Genomic DNA, 25,270 nt, shown 5'->3' on the forward strand with positions numbered 1-25,270 from the left:
CCCAGGTTTTCCGGTAACGGTGCGGGCGCGGGTCGCGCGGAGGGACGGATGGACGGCGGGCTGGCTGCGGCGGTTGGCGTGGGGCGTGCGGCCGTGGCGGGGCTGTTGTTCTGCCTCCTGGTCGCGCTGCCCCTACACTGCGCAGGTGGGCCCGGTGAGCGGGCAGGGCGGGGGCTGCGGGAACTCCCGCTTCGATCCGGCAGCGGCTGCCCGGTGCCTTGGCCTGAGGCGCTGTGAGAGTGGGGGGGACGTGGTCCCGGGAGCCCGCTACGGGGATTGCAAAGGCATCCAGGCCTTGGGTAGGCGCCTCTGCGTGGGTGAGCGGGGCTCGGTTTCCCTCGGGTTTTACTCTGCAGTTAAGTAGCTGTCTTCATCTCGTCTGCCTCAGGCTTACTTGCTGTCGGTGAGTTGCAGCGGCTGTAGCTTACGTGTGGGGCAGCATCGTGTTGAATGTGAGAAGAGAAGGATCCGGGGAGACCTTATAGCAGCCTTCTGGTACCTAAAGAGTGCCTACAGGAAAGATGGGGGAAAGCTCTAGCAGAGCCTGTTGTGTTAGAACGAAGGGTAATGGTTTTAAAATAGAGGGAGGTAGATTTAGACTAGATATAAAGAAGAATTTTTTTACAATGAAGGTGGTGGAACACAGAACCAGGTTGCCCAGAGAGCTGGTGGATGCCCCATCCCTGGAAACATTCAAGGCCAGGTTGGATGAGGCTCTGAGCAACCTGATCTGGTTGGAGATGTCCCTGCTTCTTGCAGAGGGGTTGGACTAGGTGACCTTTAAAGGTCCCTTCCAACGCAAATCATCCTATGATTTGCTTGAAAGGCATCTCAATCTAGTCTGACAAGAGCCTAAAATACAGATAGGGAAATCAGAGAAGTGAAATTGCAGGATGAGATGTTGTCTCACGTGATATTAACATGTGCCTCTTCTTACATCCTTAAGCAGCAAGAAACAACTATTGCACAAAACCCTTTTTCAAGGGGGAAGTAATGTGCAACCCTGATAAGCTGTAAATTGCCTTTCTGCATATTTACAGACATTGTGAGATGCAAGAGAGATTATATAGGCTAAGCTAGTTTGGATAATAGAAATATAGCTGTGGGCTAGTGTGTGCACGCTGCTTCTGATGCCACCTAAATTCTTGAATTCTGTGGAAGATTGTATTGTTCTAGTTTGGCATACCCAAAAGAAGACTAGACAGAGGCTGTTTTCAGGGGCCCACACTTTGCATTCATGCTAGGATTCAGGCAGAGAAGCAGCTCTGGGACCTCTTTCTTTATTTTCTTTCAGCCATTTGGTTTGTAGGTGAAATCTTTGTGCATCAGCCCCAAATTTCATCCCAAAACTGAAAGCATTGTGATACATGCAGCTACTTTGACTAACCTGCACATAATATGAATGACACATAGCAAATGACTTACATGCCATATACTGCTTCTAGAGTTAGAAGTAACTGCTCTGCTGCAGTGACCTCTCACCTTCTGCCTTGTCAAAACCAGCGGTTCCTCTCTGCTGCTCCTGTATAAAAGTTCTTGTAGTAAGAATTCTCCCTGTTCTGTCCACAGAGTACTGTTCTGTCCACAGAACCAATAACAGTTGGGTAGTTTTCGGTGTGTGTTTGGTTGTGGCTTTTTGTTTTTTTAATATTGCATGTAACAGGCCTCCTTTCCTTCCTATGCTGAAAGACTGAGTTAAAATTTCCATTGGTTCTGTCACATGCTTAATGTGATAAGCAGCAAGCCATCATGTACTCTTAACAGAATTTCCCCTTCGCTATCTCCTGAGTGAGTATATTTTTGCCTTGCTAAAACTACCTTCTTCTGTTGTTGAATGGCTCTTGTTATTCTGTAATGTTATATAATCATTATTCTTTTCAAACATCATGTTAATTAAAATATTATAAATTAAGTAGTTATGTTTATTTATTAGAATAGTTTTGTATTTATTTTAGTTTATTAAAATTTGACAGGGGAAGGAAGATAGGCAATTGTGCTAGAAGCATTTCTTGTCTTTAATCTCTTCTTTCCATAAAAGTCTAATCTCTTAGGATGTTGTCCTCAGCACCAAAGTGTCATCAGGCTTGAAGTGAAGAATCATGAATTAATTTTAAATATCTGGCTTTTAATCAGTAGTAAAGTAAACCAGGAAGAAGTCTTGATTTTTAGATACTGCTTTGTGTATCTGGTTTCTAGCTAAATCACAAAATTTCTCTGGTAATTAAATGTTAGTGAGTTTGCTCCTTCGTTCCTGGATTGCTGTTCATAAAATACTCCAGAAAGTATGGTGGCATTGAAAAAGGATGTGTGCAGGGTTGTGTACTTTAGGCAAACAGAAGATGACAAATGATGGTCTAAGTATTGGTTCTGGAAAAAAAAAAAAAAGATGCAATGTTACAATGCCTAAGTGCTATGCTGTAGAAAATCTCAGAAGTATTGGGGCATAGCAGTGCTAATTAGAATGAAAGGGTTACGCCTTGTGTCTTGTAAGCTAAGACTTCCATTAATTAATCTGAACTGGAGTACTGTGATTTTTTTCTGAAGTATACTGTTTCAAACAAGTTCAACCATTTGGAGAGAATACAAAAGAGAACAATAGAAGTCATTCAGAAAGCTAGACAATTTGATTTCAAAGGAAAACTAAAAGAATTGTTGCTGCCATTCAGTTTTCTCTTCATTGTTAGTCACGTTTAACAGAGTTTTCAAATCTGTCTGATGTAAAGCATAATGTGCTTTAATATCTGTAGACAAAAAGCACATGGGCTAAATGTGCTTAGAGGAGATGTAGATTAGACTCTGGGTTTTGTAGTCTGTGAACTGTGTTGTCCATGTACTATGAACGACAACTAGGCAAGCATCCTTGCTGTAAGGAAACTTGGATCTGTTCCGCAAAGATCCAGACCTCCACTAGAATCTACTAGGAAATCTAATTTGGGAGTTCTTTGCTTTTGATTTCCAGAAAACTTTACTTAATCTCTAACGGTAAGGATAGCAAAAATATTTTGAGAGATTAGAGGCCTGTAAAAATAGATTATGCGGTGGTAGAAACCATAGGACTTCTCTATGAAAACATCTGATGATGTACGTAGAATTGACCACCTGCTTTCTGCAATGTGAAATACAGGTCATCTTGCAAGGTTTCTTCCAGCTCAGTTTCAGTGCTTCCGATATATGAATGGGTGATGAGGAAGTGTTCAAATACGAATTGGTGATCATTAACTTTTAACAAATTTCAACTAAAGACATTCCTCAGAGTATAAAATTATAGTTGGCTTTCTGATTATATCCATCTTTTTACCTGCAACAGGAAATGGAGTCAGATGAAAGAGCGTAATTGTGACCTGCAACCCTTGATAAATAGGTATTTGAATTTGGATAAGAAACTTGATTTCCTGGTGAAGGTAGTTTGAATTATCAGTGCTGTCTGTCAGGACTGGGAGGTCCTTCTGAAGCAGTAATCTGGTTTTCTGTCCAGGGTAGGGAGGAAAGTACCTAATCAAACTTGAGATAGATCTACAAATAGTGTTGTGGGTTTGGGGTTGGTTTTTTTTGCTGTTACGTTTTATAACAGATGAAGCCAAAAGGCCATCTAGTCCTGTGTTCATCTCCAACAGCACTTGGTAGTGGAGTAGGAAACAATAAAAATGGAAGTATATAGTGACACTTCACAACATAGTGTTACAGCAGTCTGTATCATCGAGACTTTGTATTCGACTCTTAGTTTGTAAGCCAGGTAAGAGTTGAGCATTCACAGAGTCCTAGGGGAAAGAATTCCACAGACTGACTAAGCACTCAGTGATGCAGGAGTTTCATTTGTTTTGCTGAGAGCAGAGTGGTGTTTGTTTTGATGCTTCTGGCTTTGTGTTAAAGAGACAGTAAACAATCTTTTGCTATTTGCATTCCCCGTGCCACTCATCATATGTCTGTAGATCTGTCATATCCTTCCCTTGGTGTTCTTTTCATACTGAAGAATCATAGTCTGATTCCTCCCAGTACAGAAGCTGCTCCATACCTTGGATTGTCCTTGTCACCAATCTCTGCCTTTTTCTGTTCTGCTGTCTGCTTCATGAGAGTGGAGCTCTCACTCTAGAGCTGCACACAGTGTTGAAGATAAGTCTGTAATGAATTTATATAATGACATTAAGCTTTCTATTTTACTCCCTTAATTCCGTATAAATTTCTAACTTTTTTTTTCCCTTTTTGACCATTGTTGAGCACTGACCACAAGTGCTCACACTTGTATGTTGTTTTTGAATGTGACACTGAACAGCTTTCTGAAAATTCCCTGGAAACTATAGTCTTCCCTGAGTAACTGGTACAAGTTACTTTTAACCCTGTTGTGGATTTTAAGTTAATTTTACAGGTGGTGTCTCTGAATAGCATAGTTCTGTTTATTAAAGGGCTATCACATGCTGCTGAAAACAGTTCTTGGTGCCTAGTTCCAGCAGTTTGTAAGGAGGATTAAAAAAGGGTAAATGTCAAGATGGAGTCTAACCTTGTTCAAACTTGCATGAGGAAGTTCTCAGAGAAAGAGGGAGTCTAATCTGAGACTTGTGACAGTCATCTTTTGGGCCTTTTAACCAAAACTGTTCTGGAACAAATCTCTTCTCATTCACTGTGTGTGCTCTTACTCCAGGACTGGAATACTGTATCTTCTTCCAAATGTCAGAATCCAGAGCTGTATTTTTACAATATTGTTTGTATCCAGAGGGAGGATGTCATTACTTGCTGTCGTATTTACAAGCTTTAGAAGAAGCTGGCTTAGCTTAAAACATTACTTGGATGTCTTACACCGGCATGTTTCTTGTAACTTGGGAAGAAAGTATAACTGGTTAGAACATTAATCTTAAAATGATTTTTGTTTCTGCTTCCAGACTTCCTTTTTCCTATCTAACCTCAAATGGAAAAGGTCTGATAAGAATTATTGTAAAGCTTCATGCTACGTATAAGATAAGAATTTGAAAATCTGGGAAAAATACCCTGGAAGTGCAGTGAATATTTGATTTTTATACCCGAGGCAAACAAAAATAGTAGTCTTACCTTATATAGTTTTTATTGGCATTGGAGCCCTGTAGGTGCAATGCTGTTCTCAGCTAACTATGTTATCTAATCCTACCTTCTTATGTTTTACTCCAAGGTTTTATGTTGTTCAGGGTAAAGAATCTACCTTGGGAACCTCCTGTTGTAAGGACTTCTGTTTAGTACTGCCGTGTCAGGTTTTTAAACCTGGTATGTGTGCTGCTAGGGAACTGAGGAAACCGTATCTCACTTTCTGTCTGCTTTAGCCAACTATTCAAATGTCAGCAGTTGAATTACATTCCAAAAAGATGGTTTGAAGTAGATTCTCTGTTATATTGCTTATTAAGATCTTTTACAAATAATTATTTAGACAGAGATTGGGTGTATGAATGATTTTTTTGAAGTCTCTGCAAATACAGGAATACATATATTTACAGGGCACTACCCTGCACTTTAACACATTAACATCTTTCACATCTAATGTTTCTTTAGAATTGAAACTGAAACTGTTATGCTATATCACAACGCTTAAATAATCTTCCACTGGGTCATAAAGCAATGAATTCTACTAAGCAAGATTATGACATCCAATCTATGAATTACCATAGCTGGTGGTATTCTTCAAACAAATTATTACATTTTTCTTGAGGTGGCTCTGACAGGCTTATACTTTTCATGGTAGTAGCAGAGTTGTGCTTTTTAAAAAATTATTATTAAAAGCTAGTCAAACTTTTTTGATCCTGGCTTTTTGATTGTTAAATTTAATGCAAACATTCTCAAATAAAGTGACAATAATGTTTTCCCATAAAGTGAGTGTTTTCTTTGTGAGGAGATGTAAATAAATTGCTATTATTTGCCAAAATCTGAAATAGCTGCCTTTGTTATCATAAGATTTTTGATTGAACTGTAGCCATCTGTTGGACAAATACTTGAAAAAAAAAAATAGTTATTTCCTTTGCTTTCTGATGATGAAATGTAGTTTGGCATTCTCTGGGCTTATCTTAGTCTGTCAGCTTAGAAGAGTAACAAATTGTGGAAATAAATTCTGTAGTGGGATCCATGAGGTTTTATTGAATTCTTTTTTCCGTTCAAGTTTTGTGCTTTCAGGAGTTACTGATGAAAGCCACTAGTCTGTGGATATCACTTTAACTCTAGTCTCCAAAAGGATTTTGCAGACTTCAGTTTGTAGGTTGTTTTTCCACGCACATTTCCTTTTTATTAAGAGAACCTGGTCATCGTGTAAAATATGAAATAGTTTTTGCAATGAAGAGCAACTCTAAAATAAAATTCAGGATAACCCATTACATGTGCAAACAGACTTTGATTCCCCAGGTGAAACAGGATGCATTTGTTCTGTTTTATTCCTAATATAATCAAATAATAGACCGACATCAAAAAGCAATTTCAGACTGATGGTCACTAACATATTTTTTTAGAAGTTGTAGCCATTGGGAAGTGATTAATAGTGTAACACACAACTGGTTAAAAAAGAAAGTCAAATCAGAGAGGTGTGTGGTGGTTTTTTTTTTTTTCAGTTATTATTATTTTGTTGACTTTGTTTGTTTGTTTGTTGTTTTTCTTTTCCCCAACATGTTAGAAGTTGAAACTACATTCCTAGTCAGAGGACAAAGGTATGCACTGCCTAAGTTGTACATAGCCTGGGTTGTCAAAGATACAAGTCCTTCTGCCTAATATCCTATACTAGGTATGAAGTTTAAGCTCTGAAACCTGGATATGGCTGCTTAGTCAGTGATTTTGGTATAATTTTAGTGACTTCTGCCTGAGGTTTCCTCAGTTCATACATATTCTGTGTGCCTTCACGCTGTTTCCCTTTGCTTTGTAAGCTACGGTCCGGTTTAGTTTCTAGTACTAGAAAACTTTGAGACCAAAGTTTCAGCCCTGATTGTAACTTTGTAGTCTCACTTTGTAGTGCGATAGACTGGAGTGAAATAATTCAAAGCAAAATGTACCTTATAAATAGCCAGAGAAATCTCAATTTTCCTAAGTATCAGAATAATTGCTCCTCTCACAACATTGTTACTCTCATTTGTCCTCTGATACCTGAATTGTACTGCAAATAGGACACCTAGGATTCTGCATATCTCAAAGTTTATGGTAAAGTCGTCATCTTTAGGAAGTGGAATATAAGGTAATTATGAGGCAGTTGGGTTTTTTGCAATAATTATTTTTGAAAGGTGGAAAATAAAGAGGAGATAGAACTATACTGCAGATGATTCTAGTGCACATGCTTCCCTCCTGTTGGGAATCTGCCTGTTAAGCATTCTCTTCGTATGGTCTGGTCCTTACATTGATGTCTCAGGACACATGATTCTTACATGTGTCCTGAGACTTAGCCCTTGCCCTCCCTAAGTCATTTTATGCACTATTTGTTGTGTAAAAGAAAACACAGGATTACCATGAGCAAGATACAAGATCCTGCTATGTGGTGGAGCCTCACTGAAAGGGATTTATGTTCAATACATTGAATTTATTGCAGTAACACAGGATGTAAACCAAGTCTGCTATGCTCAATCTGTTCTGCACGTGTGAAATGACAGCATTAGGTCAATCTCTAGCGCTTTGCAGCTGAGATCCAGATTTTGGATCCAACCAATAAAATACTGGTTTAAATGCATTCTGACTGCTTTTAATCAACCCGTGACAGTGTACACAGGCCATGAATGTTACTACTGTATATATTTTTTAGGGGATGTGGGGAGAAAGACTTGAAGCACAGAAGGGAGAGCTGTGTAGTAAAAAAGGCAAAGGAGCTCCCTGATGCACAGCTGCTGAGCTATATATTGAAGCGCTGTTTGAGTAGGGTGGGGTTTTCTTAACTCTTATGTTTATTGTTCTTTCATCTCACTGTAACTGTCCACTTTTTTAACAAAAGTAAGACATTCTTAAGTTATGACCAAATTATTTGTTCTAATCTTTACATACCTTTATGTTACTTACTTGTAGGCCAAAGTAATCTGAAGAGTCCACAGGATATTCAGGTCTATGTTGTAAATACGAATTTCACTCTAAGGTGGAACTACACTGGGAATGCTACCAATGTGACATTTTCAGCAGAATACCGGTGGTAAGTAGTAACCTTCTTCTGAGCCAGAAATGCCTGATGCTTATTTGTGTGGAAGAGCATATTAATTAATTACTGTGCTTCTTGATACTGCCAGGTAAAACTTCTAGAGACTTTTTGAAATCCAGAAAGTAGAGACCAGGAAGATTAAGTCTTGAAATGAAATGGAATCCTAGTATAGTCCTTTGTTTGTCTAATTCATATTTAAAATTAGATTGTTCACTGATAGTGACATGTTTTAAATGCAGAATGTATTTGGTAGTAATGTTTAATACTAGAGTGGTTCTCTATGAAGATTAATGGGTACACTTAAAAATCTAGATTTAGATTTATTTATTGTTGATTTGGGTGGATTGTATTTTTTTTAATGCTACATTGTGTCCACACACACACAGATAATTTGAGAGAATTTTCAGTGTTGCCTTTTAATAATGTGTCAGTGTTTATGAATCCAGATTTCTCATCTCCAAATTTTAATCACCAGATGAAAAAACTATGTAATTTTTGTTCTTAAATGTCTGCTTGGTTTTCTTCAGTTGTTTCATATACCAATACTTCTGCATATAGGTATACATTTGGTATTTTGTGACACTTTCCTGACAAATAAATATTAAAAACACTTCTAAGGTAAAATCAATTAAGAAGTTCTTGTTTTTAGGATTTCATAGTGTATCATTTTAGATGTAAAAAAAAAAAATAGCTTGCCTTCTTCAATGTGTAGGTGAGAAACTGCTGCTTTGAAAATAGTTTTATTTTAAAACATAATACTGATCAGAAAGATAAGATAGGAGTTGAGAATAAACAATTACTACTTCAAGTCTATGGTGTGTTTTTTTTTTTTGTCAGGACATTTCTAATCTCTATATGAATGTCTCTTTCTTATGTAAGATATGGATGTCTGTTAACTCACAAGAAAAATAGCTTCTGTAAAGCTAATTATTCCAACACTTATTGCTGAACTCTAGTTTTCACCTTTGTATTTTTCTTTTTCCCTAATCTACATTCCTTTCTAACATTAGAATTGGGGGTTTTTCCTGACTTTATATTCTTTTAAGCACTTCTTGCCATCAAGACTCTTAAATGTCTTCCAATGAATTACAACATCATTGCCAGACTAGGATCTTGTATGTAGGATGTAATTCTGGATTTTGACAGTTCTTTGATGCTGTTTTCTGGCACTGTGTGCTTACATGGCGAATAAAGCAAATTAGTATCAGGCTTTGCAGACTGATAGTTAACCTTTGGTAATAAGGCTAAACTCATAAATTAATAAATTAAATTAATGAATTAAATGGCAATATGAATTCCAGGGTAACTAAGTAGGTGACACTGATTACACTGGTGCTGGAGGTAAAACAGCATTAAATGATGCGACATTATTAGTATTAAGAAGAAAAGGAAAAAGAATCTCAAAACTTAATTTGTGTATTGCATTTATTTTGGTTTTTTTTTTCTTTCTTTCTTTCTTACAGGTTTGAAGATTTTGAGACAAATGAAAAAGAATGGAAGGAGTTGCCTGGGTGTCAAAATGTTACTCAGATGGAATGTGACTTTTCCTCAGCAGTAACTGAATACTATGATACACATCATGTGCGTGTAAGGACTGAAAGAAGGGAAGAAGTGTCTCCATGGTCTAGCATTTTTGAAATGATTCCATTTTTAATAGGTATGAGCTCCATATATACTGTAACATTTTTAGTTAAATGTCCTTCAGCACATTATTGTGGAAAAAAAATGTATAATTTCCATTGCTCATAACAAGATGAGCTAGTGGTTTTCTCAACCTTAACGTAATATAGAGTATTTGCAGGTCACAGAATGTTATGATTCTCTCTTTTCTGGAAAGGAGAAAGTATTCTAAGTGATGTTGTCTTTCTGATAGAATTTTCTTTCACTCTGTATAATTCTAAATTTCAGAAAAATCCTTTTGACAGTCGACTCTTCTGAAGGTTTTCTTCTGACCTTGTGACTTTTCAGTAGTTACAGTGTAGTATGGTACTGAAGCCTTCCCTCAGTGTTGGATTGAGTTGTTTGAGCTAAGTTTCTTGCCTTGCATGTTTTAGAATAACTTGCACTGATTTTCACTGCAGATGCTGGAAAACATTCACTAGTAATATTGCGTTTTAACTCTACTGCTTCTAGAACTAGGTAACAGTGGTTGGTTGTTAGGTTAGATTTCTATTTGATACTCCTTAGAGTCATGAAAGCTAAGATCCTATAGGCAATTGCTGTGATCTTGTTACTGCCTCAAAAGAATTAAAAATAAGATACTGTAGGCAGTCACTGTGGTTTTATTAATGTAAATTGCTTTTTTGGTGGTGCTTGGTTAAATAGTAATGCATGACTCTTTTTTTACTCTTAATATTTGCAGCTGAGATCGGTCCCCCGGGAATAGAGTTGCAGTCCACAAATGGAGTAATAAAAATTAAGGTTTCTCCTCCTGAAGCAAATCAGGTCCGAAAAATGTGGATAGCTCATCTACGTTTTAAATATAATATTGTTATCTGGAAAAATTCGTCAAATGCAGAGGTACAATCACTTTTTTTTTTTAACTTTTTAACCTTAACATAACTGCCAGAGATGTACTTTAATTGCTTAATACTCTAAAATGGAATTATTTAATTATGCAACTGTTTATAACTTGCTATGCAGTTTAAAAATTGGGAGGAGATGTTTTCTTGGGGTTTTCTTGTCTGTTTGCTTGTTTTTACTAGAGCATTGTATTAGGTATTTTGTGATAAGAGTTTTGTATTTCTGTTAAATGATGGAGACACTTTTCAATGCATGAGGAAGAAGGTGGAACTAAAGCCAGCAGCAACAGGAGGGAAAGTCTACAAGACAGTGGGAAGAAACATTTACAGTAAGGCATAGATATAGGGGATGGGAGAAATAAGAAGCTAACTTGATCTTGCTGAGATCATATAGCTCAACTACAGCTGTCAGTACACTGTTCTGTGTCATTAACTAAGTTCTTTCGTTTTTTACTGTAGCTTGGGTTTTTTGGGGGATTCTTTTGAGGTCTTGTAATTGTGAACTAGCTTCCAAGCCATAACATGCGTCTCGCACAGCAGATACAGCTATTTTGTAAAGAGCAAGGTAGAAACATTTTTTTTTTTTTGTCCTTTTAGAGAAATGTGTGCCAGCTACATTAGGGTAGGAATTGAAGAGGTGTCTGTGTTTATTTGGAAGACCTAGTCAAATAGTTACACATCAAATGGGGGGAAAGAAAGCTTTAAGTTAAGTACCAGCTGTGTACAAAGGTCAGTCACTGAAAAGTCTGGTAAACCAAAAGCAGGGAGGTAGCAAGAGAAGGAGGGGGAATTGTCTGTCTCTCCGTTCATTGAACAAAGGTGTACTATTCTGAGTGTGTCCGTGAATATTTGTATGGTGAATTACGCGTCATGTATAGCAGTGCTACAATCCCTCTCCCTTTCATGTGTTACAGAAGCATGACATGTTCCTTCCACTCAATCACATGACTAAGTTGGAACCTCCCATTAGCATTAATTCAGCTCATATATTGTCCTTCATTCCCTATTTTAGCATTTTTGTTGGCATATTATATAACTGGGCTGAAACCTAGGAAAGAAAAAAGATACTTGAAAAAAAATCAGCTCATGAGGAAGAACAGTTATCTTCATATTCTCTTTCCAATTGTTTCTTACAGTTCAGAAATCAAAATATTTTTCCTACTGACACAATTGATAATCTTGCACCAGACACTATCTATTGTTTGAAAGTTCAAGCAACTCTTCCTTTGGACTTGAAAGAAGGCTTATTCAGTCCCGTTCATTGTGTAAAAACTACCCGTAAAGGTACAGAGTTAAATCTTTTTATCTTAAGATGATTGCTCAAGTTTAAACTGTTGGAAAGTAAATTATTCTAAAGCAACAGAAATATGCAGAAATGCCAAGTTCCTATTCATTTTGGTAATGGTAACTTGGCAGCTAGGTACATTTTCTATTTTAAATCAGTATAAAATATGTCACCTATCAATATTAGAGTTTTAGTGGTACAGAAAGGTTTTCGGTCTGAGGCAAATTCTGTCCGTTAATTTGGATTGCAAAAACTGCTTTCTGTATTTTGGAAAAGTGGATATTTTTGAATTTGTGACTCTGAATCAGGAGGAAAAGGATGTGTATGTAGGCAAAACAAAAGCCTTTTGTATATATGACACTAAATGACTGCATATAAAGTTGAGCTAAGCTTAAAAGAAGACTGTTTATGCAAACCTTGGTGAATTTATTATTACAGATTCTGAAGAATGGCTTAGTGGCAGTTTGCCACCAGTTGCTTGTTGTGCATGTCTAGAATTAAATTATTTTGTGTGCTGTTCAGGTGTCAGTGTAGGTACTTCTAAATGGTTATTTCAGGAAAAAAAAATAGTGTGGGAATATAAAAAGTCAAATATTTTATTGAATAGATGGTTCATCAAAATTGCTTTATGTTTATATATTCTACACATTTTTCTTGAGTTGTTGTTGAACCAGTTTATTTCTACCAATATCAACATTTCTGTACTTAATTTTTCCTCAGTTGATTTTGAACTTATTTTCTTTTGCTAAAGGCTTAATATGCTATATATATATATATATATATATCGCAGACTTCAATTTGCCATATTTATAATGAAAACAGAATTCTTTTTTTTACAGTATTAAGTGTACCATAACCATTTACATCAGAAATGCCCATTCAGTGAGAAATTGCTGTACATAATAGAAAGCTTTTCAGTAACTGTGGGGTTTCCTTTTATTTTCATTTTGAGCAGTTAATGACCTACTCTGTGCAACAAATGTGAGCGTTCTTGCTTTGAATATGAAATTTCATCTGCATTGGAATAATCAGTATAAACAACATGTGAGCTACAATGTACAGTATCTCATGTGAGTTAAACAATTCCCATATCTCTGTTTAGTCAGATTACGTCATTCGAAATGCTATCTACTGTATTTTGCAAATAGTTGTTAGAAGTTAAAGCGAAATACTTAGCAAAAGTGGCTTAGTGTATTCATTGAAACATTGGGCACCTCATCTGGAAACAGTGTGACTTTTAAAAGGACAGTGTGACTTTTAAAACATCATAGAATCATAGAATAGTTAGGGTTGGAAGGGACCTTTAAAGGTCATCTAGTCCAACTCCGCCCGAGAATTCAGCTCTTTTTCAAACTTCATATATAAAGCTTTAGTTTTCAGAGAAGAAGGTACCCTCATCAAGTCTATGATCCTTATGAACGGAGATTATGACAATGGTCATAAATCATTAACTGGTCTTTAAGACCAAAGCCATCAGCTTCCAGTACACTGAGCTCCTCTTTACAACAGGATACACTTAGATGATATGAACAGCATCTATCATATCCTAGAATTTCACAGGATACTAGGTTTATTTTAAGAGTGTGAGATACTTGATGGAATGGACTACTAAATATACACTAAGTAACATTTTTTAAAGATGTTAAGTTTGCATTGCTTTATATCTTTTTGAATATGAAGAAATTAGATGACTACAAGTGAGCAAAAGTGCAGGAGTTCAAGGTTTCAGTTGTCAACGTATTTGATTACTTCTGGTCAGATCCCAGCGTGGGAAGAAACCCATATTGTCCATTAACTTGTATCTTAATATCTAGTTGTCACACATGTATTGTAGCCAGCATCTAAATGAAGAGGAGAGATACCTCAAGGATTCTTTTAGAAATCCTTTGGCATGACAGAACAATAATCAACTATTATCAACAATAATCAATAGAACTATATGAAAAACCTTATTTTTTGTTTTTAAAAATGTCTAAAACCAATATATAATTTTTCCATTGAGCTTTGATTAAAGCACCGATTTGTATCTCCTGATTCAATTAATTTCATTGTTTCAGTTAGAAACTTCTCATATTTAGAATAGTGTTTTTTCATTTATAAGAGGCACTTTTTTCAAAAATAGAAAAAAACTATGCAGCACAAGGTTTTTTTTTGTTGGTGGTGGTTTTTTTGGTTGGGTTTTTTTTTTAAGTATCTCGCATCAAAAACTATTAAATATCTCTTGCAGTGGGTATCTGAAGAAACTTCATGATGATTATTCAGTGAAGTGGCTCAATGTACCTGGATGTGAAAACATCACTGATACACAATGCAATTTCTCATCTGTCATCACTGCTACTTCTGGATTGTATTATCTCCGTGTGCAGGCTATGAGTGAATATAATAGGTCATGTTTGTCTAATGACATAAAAGTAGATCCTCTGGTAACAAGTAAGCAAATATGTTTCCTTAAATTTTAATTTCTCGATAAACTTGTGCCTAATGTTATTGTTTGCAAAAAGAAACTTGCTAGATTAATGAAACTGAATACATAGTTCCTCTACAGAAGCTGTATTGGGAATCCTGACCTCATCAAGTTAAACAGGAGTTTTTTCAATGAATCCTGTTCAGCACAGACAGTATTTCACTAAATTTAAAAACATATCATTTGCTTTGCAAAATTAAATCACAAAACATTATATGGCATTTTGTAATCTCACTCACTACTACATTATAATCACTCTGTGAGATTGTACTAGAAATAGTCCTATCGGACTTTTGCGATTCACAGGGAGCACTTCTTGATATCTCAGAAAAATTATGCCAAAGTAAAATAATTTTGAAATCCACTGCCTCTATATTCTTGTGCATCTACTTTCTCCTCTTCCTTCTCTCTGTCCCTGGGCAGTGCAACCCTGAATTTTGTGCTGAAGCAGTATTACATTGACATACAACCCTCAAGAGCTTGGTGAAAATGCAGCCCTAAATGATAGTGGTATCTAAGTCGAAACTATGTAACGCTCTCCAGAGTGAAATTATAGTGGTTTTTACTATTTTTACTGCACTTTTTTTTATTTTTATGAGAAATGTGACCTTACTAAAATGTCTAATTTCAAAAAAGTTATCAATCATAAATGTCAAGAAATGTTTATCTAATATGTAGGGTAATATTCCATTGCCTTCCATATTGAAGATGGAATCAGTAGATATTTGATGTCAGCTTTCCCTTGTCTAAGCTCTTGGTAATTAGATAGTTCTTTAATAAGATAACAGTGATCTAGGTAAATAATTAAACAAAAGAAAACAAAAACTGGAATGCTTCTCACTTTTCAGTTGTACTGTAACTGTAAAAGTGAGCATATGTGAAAAAGACAGCCCATATTCTGATGAGATTAAGAAGTGTTCAGTAGTTTCAGTTTGACTTGCACAGTTAATCCCACTGTCTTTGTACTTCATGTCACTGAAAATTGCGGAAGTGGCATACGAATGTGGAAGGAGAAAATAATTGAAATGTTTCTCAAGACTTAAGATTCTGAGTAAAGCTATTAAACAAGTTAGTCTTTTAAGTATGTATTTCTTAAAAATTGTCATAGACTTAAATTACAGTATTTTATGCAATATTTTTATTCTTTCAGTCTTATTTTTAACAATTTTTTTTTTTTAATATCTTAAGATGAAATTGGCCCTCCTGGTGTTAAGGTGGACATCAGTGATGTTTTGCTTCATATCCAGATTTCTCCTCCAGGAGGATCTGAGAGCGAAGTCATGAGGGAGCATTATGACCTCTCTTACCGGGTTCTGTATTGGAAGAATTCAACGAATAATGAGGTATGAACTAGTTAAATACTTAAAACAGTATATAAAATTTGTTATGACTTAAATACTGAGTTTGAGTTCTCCTCAAGTAGCTTATTTTCAAAAGAGGGACATATATAGTGTATCGATCATGCAATCAGTTTGGGGGTACAAGCTGCTAAATGGCTCACTGTTGAATAGAGGTTATAGTGTTCTTATGGTGCTGTCTTTCTTATGGTATGACTCTGTACAGTGTCCCAATTAATGCAGCTTCTGGCCCCTCAAATTTATTTTCTTTCTGAATTTTCAGTTTTATAGCTATATATGTATCATAAAACAATGTACTCATGCATGCTTTTAGGTCACATTTTAATGTATCTTTCCATATTCTTTAAATGCTTCTTATAGTAAAATATTTTACAGTAATTGGTAAATGTCTATGTGTAAATGCATGGAAGAAAAGAAGAAAACAAACTGCAATAGGAAGAAGTTTCATTTTGCACGCAGCTTTGAACTGTGACATTTCAGTGTGGTGAAAGCAGTTGGTTCTTGCTGATAGGTGTTTCCTGAAAGTGCTTGCTTAGGAGAGAGTTGTGTGGTTTCTTTTATTTTATGTAATCCAAGTGCACAATGGTGTCTGACTTCTTAACAGAATTACTTTCTTCAGCAGAGGCCAAAATTCTAATCTGTTTGAGTGACTCTTGTACTATTTATGTGCATCTTATTCTTCTAATTTTTCAGGAGGAAATCAAAGTGAAAGAAATAAAACAGACAATAGGGACAATCTCTGATCTAACACCCTCAACTTTGTACTGTGTAAAAGTACAAGCATTCTCAGAGGCTTACAACAAAAGCAGTCATTTCAGCGAAGAGGAATGCATCAAAACACCTGGAGGTAGGAAGAGCTTGGGAATTATTACACCTCTGGAATTAAACCTGTTAACCCTTCATAGGCCTTTGCAGATCTCCTAGTTAAAAAATATTTGCAGCATGACTTAATGGCCTCACAGAGTTAGCACCTAATTGGGCAGAGGTATGTATCAGCAGCGTGTCACAGCTGATACAGCCGCTCTGTATTCTCTCCTTTAGCTAAACTAATAAACCACTTATTTTCTGACCTGGTCAAAATTTACATTCTGGCTATTCCACAACACAGTTCAGTTTAGAAATTATCTCAGGTTAATTGTAATGACTGTGAATTAAACATAGTTCTGTACAATGTCTTGTTAACAGGCAAGCTTTAATTTCCAGTACTTTAAAGATATTTTTTAGTAGGGTGCAAAGAATCACTGAATGCTACATTTTCAATAATATTTTATTCCTTATGCTGAAGTGCGAGGAGACAAATCATCAGGCTCATTATAGCTGAAAGCTCACCTTTATGTGAAAGGAGAATACATCTATAGATAGATTACACTCACGCAGAACATTAAATTCAACAGATAACTTGCTTTTATCTTCTATTAACAGGCTGTAACACTAGAAAAATACTAAATATCCAAACTGACTTAAAGATAAGAAAATGTAACAATAGTAATGCTACTTTCTCACATCTTAAGCTCTTAGAATTCATTTATATTGTAGTCCTCGCTGCTTTGTCTTTATCAAGCCTAAAAAGAAACAAGTGTTACTTTTTTAGCTTCATAAAATAAATTCTTTAGTCTATTTTACTAGTTAGTTATTAGTCTTCTCTGTAGTCTTCTATTATAATAAGCCTATTGTAGACCAAGCAGTACACTCAAGACTCTGAATTGAGAGACACAGTCATACAGATTACATCCCTGTACTTCCCATATGTTCTTATATCCTAGTGTGGAAATTTTTCATTCTTTGATCATTCATACTAACTGCAAATGGAGATAAAAAGACCTGATTGTCTAATCTTGATTATTTTAAAGTGTCTCCTGGTATGTATTGTTTTTAGTATGTTCAAACTCCCTTCAGTTTGTTTGTTAGAGATTGTGCCAGCAAATATTTTGCAAAGGAGAAGAGATGAGGGGATAAGGAAGCTTGCAAGACTCTTGAACTTAAGCACTGAATAGCTTATGACTATCCAGATAAAAGGTTTATTTGACTGCAATATTTTAGTATCAAAAATAGATTCCATCATGTAAACACCTTCTACCATAACGGCCCATCCTTAAGTCCTGGAACTGAGCCTAGCCTGTTAGAAGGTTTTCCACAGTTCCTGGGTTAATAATGGAATGTAGGATAATTGACTTATAGAATGGTTTGGATTGGAAGGACCTTCAAAGATCATCTAGTCCAGTCCCCCTGCCATGAGCAGGGGCATCTCCAACTAGATCGGGATGCTCTGAGCCCCGTTCAACCTGATCTTGAATGTTTCCAGGGATGGGGCATCCACCACCTCTCTGAGCAACCCGGTCCAGTGCCTCACCACCCTCATAGTAAAGAATTTCCTCCTTATGTCCAATCTAAACCTACCCTCTTTCAGTTTAACACCATTGCCCCTTGTTCTGTCACCACAGGCTGAAAGTGTCTCTGTCTTTCTTACAAGCCCCTTTTAAATATTGAAAGGCTACAATAAGGTCTCCCCAGAGCTGAACAATCCCAATTTTCTCAACCTTTCTTCCTAGGTGAAGTGTTCCAACCCTATGATCTTTTCTGGGGCTTTCCTCTAGACCTGCTGTCACAAGTCCATGCCTGTCTTGTGCTGCAGGCCCCAGAACTGTATGCAGTACTCCAGATGGGGTCTCATGAGAGTGGAGCAGAGGGGCAGAATCACCTCCCTCAACCTGCTAGCCACTTCTGTTTATGCAGCCCAGGATACGACTGGCTTTCTGGGCTGCAAGCGCACTGCTGGCTCACGTCCAATTTTTCATCCGCCAGTATCCCCAAGTTCTTGTCCTCAGGGCTGCTTTCAGTCCATTCTCTGCCCAGCCTATACTGATGCTAAGGATTGTTCCAACCCATGTGCAGGACCTTGTGCTTAACCTTGTTGAACTCTGAGGTTCACGTGGCGTGCTCTGCAAGCCTGTCAGGGTCCCTCTGGATCGTGTCCATGCCTTCTTGCAAATCAACTGCACCGTTCAGCTTAGTGTCATCAAGTTGATGACACCATGTTTGAGCACTGAAGTGAAATTCAATTCACCTCTCTATATTGGCAAAGTAAAATCTCGTGCTGAGCTGGTGTCTAGACTACCAGTGTAGAAAATAACTGGAATATCCTTAGGATCGTGTTCTTCTTCAATAAGCATCCAAAAGGATCAGATGCTCACTGAAACATCCTTTTTCTCTCTATTGGCTGTATTTTAGTCATCTGAAGCTTACAATTGGATTTTCTCTCCTGTCTAAGAAACCATTTGGATGCTTTTGGGCTCCTGAAAACCCTGCAAGTCTAAGCACTCTAATAGTTTCCTGGCTAAATAACCTTGGGCCAACTTCACAGTAGTAATTGCCATTCTTACTGCATAGGCCATGGGATTTCTTACTCCTGTATCACTGCCTTTTTAAAGGAGAGAGCTCTGTCAATTATATATTATGTTCCTTGGGGTCAGACCATGCACACAAGTAATAGTGCAATAGATTTACATGCATCCAGTGCTCCATGGTAGCTGTCAATGTGCAGCCTTTTTGTCCTGCTGTCAAAGAGTGACATATAACTGGGAATAACTGGGTCTAGGTTCTGATCTTGTCTGCAAATGCCTGTGTTCTTTTATTGGATAAATATTTTGCGTTGTGTTTTTTAATAAAATTATTTCAGATATTGGAATGGCATCCTTTTTGTAATGATCATCATGGCTGGATATATAATTGTAGAAATGTTAAATTTTATTATAAATACTGTAGCAGATTTGGAGATAATCTGTTCTTTAATCTTTGTAGTTCATTATAAATGCCTAGGCTGAATGGTTTTTATTCACTCTTTTAGATAAAACTTTACCTCTGATCATGTTGGCAACATTTGCGGTTGCACTGATTGCTGTCTTGCTTGTGGCTACACCACTTGTTTTTCTCCTTTATCAAGCCTACAATAAAATCAAATACGTGTTCTTTCCATCATGCCAACCTCCTTTGAACATAGAGGTAAGATGAGATTTATTTTTCTCATTCCTTAAGCAGATGCATTTTTAGAAAAATGAACAGAAAATATTATGAAAAAGTGTTTATCTGTTATCCTGTGGTCTTATGGATATGCCAAGATTAATTGCATAGGCTTTAATGAAGTGCAGGAATTCCTATGGAAAAAAAATGGGTAGTACCAATTTCTAGAATTCTATTAGCAAATATTTTAACTTGTATGGTTTTTCTTCTGTCTCTGCAAAAGAGTTGCTAATGATCCTTCATTCCAGAGAGTGTGCTTGTCTACCCAGTGTGTTAATGTACTTTCGCCTTGCTATCAGAGACCAGAAATGTTTTCCCATTGTGTTATCTGTAAGAGCATGATCTAACCTTTTTGCCACCCTCTAAAACTCAGAGGTGAAAATACAAGCCCAGTCTTTAGAGGAGAATTTGGTGTAGCAGGCAGCAAATGCTTCTGCCATCTCCTGACCTAGTGGCCTGGGTGGCCTCAAAAAGGGCAGATGTTGTCCAGTTTCCAGCTTGGCTTGGCACAGTTAGTAGGAATCCTGTTCTGGAATGAACAGGGCAACACGTAAGTGTAGATACATCTTGAAATGGAGCAAGTACTGCTTTTGACTGTGCTTTCTTCTGTGTCTCAGAACACTGATTTTGAGCAGAGTATGGCCTTCCTAATGTGTGTCGTCATCTCACTGAAGCTCTTAGGATATGTAGTATACAAAGCTTTCTGAATAAAAGTGTAATTTAAAACCAGTCTCATAGTTTACAAAGGCTAATCTGAATTTATTTGTAAGGTAGCATTTTAGCTGGTTTGTTCAGTAGAATACTGGTAACATAATTAATGCAATGCATATTTAGAACCTTTTGTGATTGATTTGATATAAATGACCACTTCAGAGAATAGGTTTAAAGCATGTAGGATAGACAGCAGTGCACTGCTGAGAGCTGTATGAGGCTTGGTATCCTGCTGCAACAGCTCGGTTTTTTTCTTTCAAACTTTGCTTTATAACTGATAATGATTTGTAGACTTTGCAAACACACACCTGACATCCCCGTGCTACCACATGATCTTTGAAAGTGTTCTAAGTTAGGATTTTCCTATAGTTCTTGTGTGGCCTCATAAGACTATGATCAGTGAAATACTGCAATTATATAGATGATTGACAACTATGAGCATAGCAAAAGAGTTAAGATTAATGTTAGAGTCATTCTTCAGTGTTCAACTAAACTTCATCCTAACTTTGAGTTTGTGAACTTAGGGAAACAAGTGGCATATTATGGGTAGAAAACCTCATGATGCTACTAAATACGATAACTCAGATTTGTACAACTGTGGTGTTAAGGGGAATCATTATTTAGGTATTGTGTATGAATGTTCATCTCTTTCTTTTCTGCTTGTCTTTTTGCAGGGTTTTGGAGGACAGGTCTTTAGCAATCTTTATCTGTCAACTACAGAAGAACTAACAGAAAATTTTTCTATAATTGAGACTATCATCACAGAAGAAGTAAATCAAATTGATTTTAAAGACTATAAACATTCTAAACAAAGCAATCGAGATTCAGGAAATTATTCTAACGATGATGATACTTCAGGGAGCAAAGCATCAGAAGAAATGCTACAAAGGGAAATAGTATAACTTCTAAGAAAATAAAATTAATATATGGGACTAGCATCTTAATAAACACTTAAAACTTTTTTATTATGAAAGTCACAGCCTGAGGAAGACAGTGTGACTTTGGGATCGTTGTCTTGAGGTTTCCAAATATGCACTTTGTTAGTGGAAGGTTACATACCCTCTCTGCTGCAAGCTGACTGAAGTTAAAATTTGACTCCTTGTACCTTATATCATTTTGACTGACATTTTACCATATGACAAGAAGAATACCATCTGTGTAAAGAGGAGCAGATCTGTACACTTTTTATACTTGAACCTGATAACCTCAGCAAAAGTCTGCTCTGTTCCATAAGAAGAGTTTCTCACTTAGATGTTTGTTTTGAATGCCAGTGTGTACTGTGACAGAAGCCCTACATTCCAGTATTGAATCTTACAATGTTTACACAGGCAGAAGGAAATTGCCTCTGGGTGCAGTTTTAATAACACTTCTGACATTCTCTTCCAGCCCCCTCAGGGGCAGTGCTTTTTGGCTCAGCAGGTCCAGAGCAAAAGATGAAGAGACATCAACAGTAGCCTCAGTGAGGTGGCTCCTCTTAGCCTCCTTGTAGAATTCCTGGTGACCGTGACTGCGGGATGCTCCCAATGCCTTATTGCGTGTTCATGTATCTGCGTCCCTGCATCAGGGTGCTCTTCTCCCACAGCGCTTGGTAATCTGGGCAAGTATGGGGAGGGGAAAAGGCAGGAAGGAGGTTCATTTCACTTTGCTATAAAGAAAAAAAAATTCATAATGGAAGCTCTTTGTAAATAGAGATTAGGGCAAATTGTTTTGCACTGCATTTAGGATAAAAAGCCACAAACATCCAAGCCAAATGTTAGTTTATTTTTGCAATGTACTAATGTTGTTACTTTAATGATAAAGCATGTTAAGAGGCATATTCTTGATTATGCTTTTCCCATGGCTAGATAATCAGAAGTGTAAAATATTTACTTCTAATAGAATTGTATTTAGAAATGTTAATCTCTTTTAACGTGGAAGGAATCTTATTTCTATAATTAGAAGGACCAAAGCTGAATTTATTATTATCATTATTATTATTTAAAATGCCTTTTAACAATGGTGAGGATGTTTGTCATTCAAAGTTTTTTCAGCTTAGTCTCATCTTGCCAACAGACTTTTCCTCATACAAATTATAAGGATATTGGACTTGTGCAAAGCATTTGACACTGTCCTGCACAAAATTCTTGTCTCTAAACTGCAGAGAAGTGGATCTGATGGACGGATCACTCGGTGGATAAGGAATTGGCTGGATGGCCACACTCAGGGAGTTGTGGTAAATGGCTCAATGTCCAAGTGGAGACCGGGTGACAAGTGGCATTTCTCAGGGGTCAGTATTGGGACCCTGTTTAACATCTTTGTCAGCAACATGGGCAGTGGGATAGAGTGCACCCTCAGCAAGTTTGCCACCGACACCAAGCTGTGTGGTACGGTCAGCACACCGGAGGGGAGAGATGCCATCCAGAGGGACCTTGACAGGCTGGAGAGGTGGGCCTGTGCAAACCTCATGAAGTTCAACCAGGCCAAATGCAAGGTCCTGCATATGGGTTGGAGCAATCCCAGGCACAAATACAGGCTGGGCAGAGAATGGATCGAGAGCAGCCCTGAGGAGAAGGACTTAGGGGTGCTGGTGGACGAGAAGCTCAACAGGAGCTGGCCATGTGTACTTGCAGCCCAGAAAGCCAACTGCATCCTGGGCTGCATCAAGAGGAGCGTGGCCAGTAGGTCAAGGGAGGTGATTCTCCCCCTCTGCTCTGCTCTGGTGAGACCCCACCTGGAGTACTGCATCCAGCTCTGGGGCCCTCAGCACAGGAAAAAACATGGACCTGTTAGAGTGAGTCCAGAGAAGGCTATGAAGATGATCAGAGGGCTGGAGCACCTCTCCTATGGGGACAGGCTGAGAGAGTTGGGGCTGTTCAGCCCGGACAGGAGAAGGCTCCAGGGAGTCCTTATAGGTGTCTTCCAGTACCTTAAGGGGGCCTACAAGAAAGATGGGGAGAGGCTGTTCAGTAGAGCCTGTTGTGATAGGACGAGGGGTAATAGTTTTAAAGTAGAAGGAAGCAGATTCAGACTGCACATAAGGAAAAAAATTTTTACCACGAGGGTAGTGGAACACTGGCACAGGTTGCCCAGAGAGCTGGTGGATGCCCCATCCCTGGAAACATTCCAGGCCAGGTGGAATGGGGCTCTGAGCAACCTGATCTGGTTGGAGATGTCCCTGCTCCTTGCAGGGGTGGTTGGACTAGGTGACCTTTAAAGGTCCCTTCCAACCCAAATTATTCTATGATCTTATGGTATGCTGCAATAATCTTTCAATTTGCATACAACTTTGATCTTATGAAGTAATTTTTTTAAGTAGCTTATTTTTTATGAAGAAATTGATTTAGAGTAAACTGGTTTTGAGCTTCATGTGGGCTGTTGTTTATTATAACAAGCAACTGTTGGTGTTTATATATATAATTTTTTTTTTTAATTTTGAAGATGTGATCTAATTTCATAAACTTTATGTCCCTGTGTTCATTGAAGAACATAATAAATTTTGCACATTTACTTCTTTATCCCTTTTGTTGTTCCATATGTTTTTGACTTAGTGACATTGAAACTACACTATGGATACTTAGGAAGTTCCCATGAGTCTTCAGTTAGTGTCCTCCCTAAAAAAAAACCCAATGTGAAGCATAAAACGTGTAAATCTATTTTAGGACTTATGTGAAGCATTGCATGATTTAGACAAATCTGAAAGAAAGTGCCGATTCATTTTCTGAATCGGGCCTTAAAATGGAACACTGAACATAAGCATTGCAGTCATTGTGGTCTTTGGTAAATAGCTTCTGTGAATTGTTGCAAGATATTTAAAAGAAGGATGGTATGAAGTTCTCTTCATTTGTGTGGTCTCTTCAGTATAAGCTAAGTTTGCGGTGAGGATGCAGCTTGTTTATGTGACTGTTGCTCTTAGTGATTTATGCTGTAGCTGGCCTCCCTGGATGTTTTCTGTCATTGACAACTTGATTTCAGTCTGGTTTTCTTATTTGTGACCTACTTCTACAGTAGGGCTTGGGGACATATTTTCGTTTGGAGGATTTTCAAAAGTGAAGTTATTCTAAACATGTTTACTGAGGTAAGATGGGGTGGTTTTCATTTTTGTTTTGTTTTTCCCTGCTCATCTAGGGAAAAATGTTTCGTCTAATATTTCAGCAGCTAACTGTGGGCGATTATTTTGATAACTGTTTCCTGTGACACAAGATTTTGTTTGCCTCCCAGAGTTTCAGCACTCTGGAAGAAAGTTATTTAATGTGAAGGATTTCACTGACAGATTTTAAATGATGGCAAAGCAGTCTACAGTGAATGTTTCTGAATTAATAATTTGCAAGTAATTCACATTTTTCTTGAGAACGTAGAACTAAGGGAGTCGTAATGAATATATATGTATATCTGAAATGTGATTATAAGATGAGTTACAGAAAATCCTGTATCGGTGCCAGAAGCACTAAAACCAGAACTGTAAGATGCAAATATTAATTCTAGTTATATCTAATAATTAAACTGGAAAACTAAGTTCCTAAATATCTGAGGCAATCTCATTCTGATACGTTTCAGATATATCCAGAAATACTAGAAAAATAATTTGACAGGACTTTTACAGTTCACCTTCTAAGAGCAGTTTATTACAGTGCATAAAGGAACTTTGTTTAAATGTCTTTTTTTTTTTTTTTCAATTTCCAAAGCCTTTGTGAAGAATAAGGTCATTGAAGTGTTTTTCTTTTCCCATGTTCAAAATATTTCTACCAACAGAAAAATAATCTTTATTATCTAGTGTGGAAGAAGTCTGAGGAGGAACTGTATTTGACTCTTTTCACTGAAATTATT

At 37.2% G+C, this 25,270-nt stretch overlaps 1 protein-coding gene across 1 annotated transcript; it reads left to right on the forward strand.

Annotated features, from left to right (window-relative positions):
- The first annotated feature begins 13 nt into the window (after positions 1-13).
- On the forward strand, positions 14-23,961 carry IFNAR1 (interferon alpha and beta receptor subunit 1). Its single transcript, XM_086764738.1, has 11 exons — positions 14-145; positions 7,984-8,104; positions 9,574-9,767; positions 10,473-10,630; positions 11,769-11,916; positions 12,873-12,987; positions 14,145-14,347; positions 15,570-15,724; positions 16,433-16,586; positions 19,584-19,738; positions 21,142-23,961. The coding sequence occupies exons 1-11, from the start codon at positions 49-51 to the stop codon at positions 21,367-21,369; spliced, it is 1,728 nt and encodes a 575-aa protein (XP_086620864.1). The 5' UTR covers positions 14-48; the 3' UTR covers positions 21,370-23,961.
- Positions 23,962-25,270: the final 1,309 nt, after the last annotated feature.

This window comes from Chlamydotis macqueenii, chromosome 1, assembly GCF_036417535.1.
Source record: "Chlamydotis macqueenii isolate bChlMac1 chromosome 1, bChlMac1.mat, whole genome shotgun sequence".
Lineage (NCBI taxonomy): Eukaryota > Metazoa > Chordata > Aves > Otidiformes > Otididae > Chlamydotis > Chlamydotis macqueenii.

Bases quoted from the DNA above. Each gene is read 5' to 3' on its own strand.
- IFNAR1 (XM_086764738.1), top strand. From the start codon at position 49: ATGGACGGCGGGCTGGCTGCGGCGGTTGGCGTGGGGCGTGCGGCCGTG. The intron at 8,105-9,573 runs GTAAGTAGTAAC...TCTTTCTTACAG, and splicing joins TTTTCAGCAGAATACCGGTG to GTTTGAAGATTTTGAGACAA. The intron at 15,725-16,432 runs GTATGAACTAGT...CTAATTTTTCAG, and splicing joins AGAATTCAACGAATAATGAG to GAGGAAATCAAAGTGAAAGA.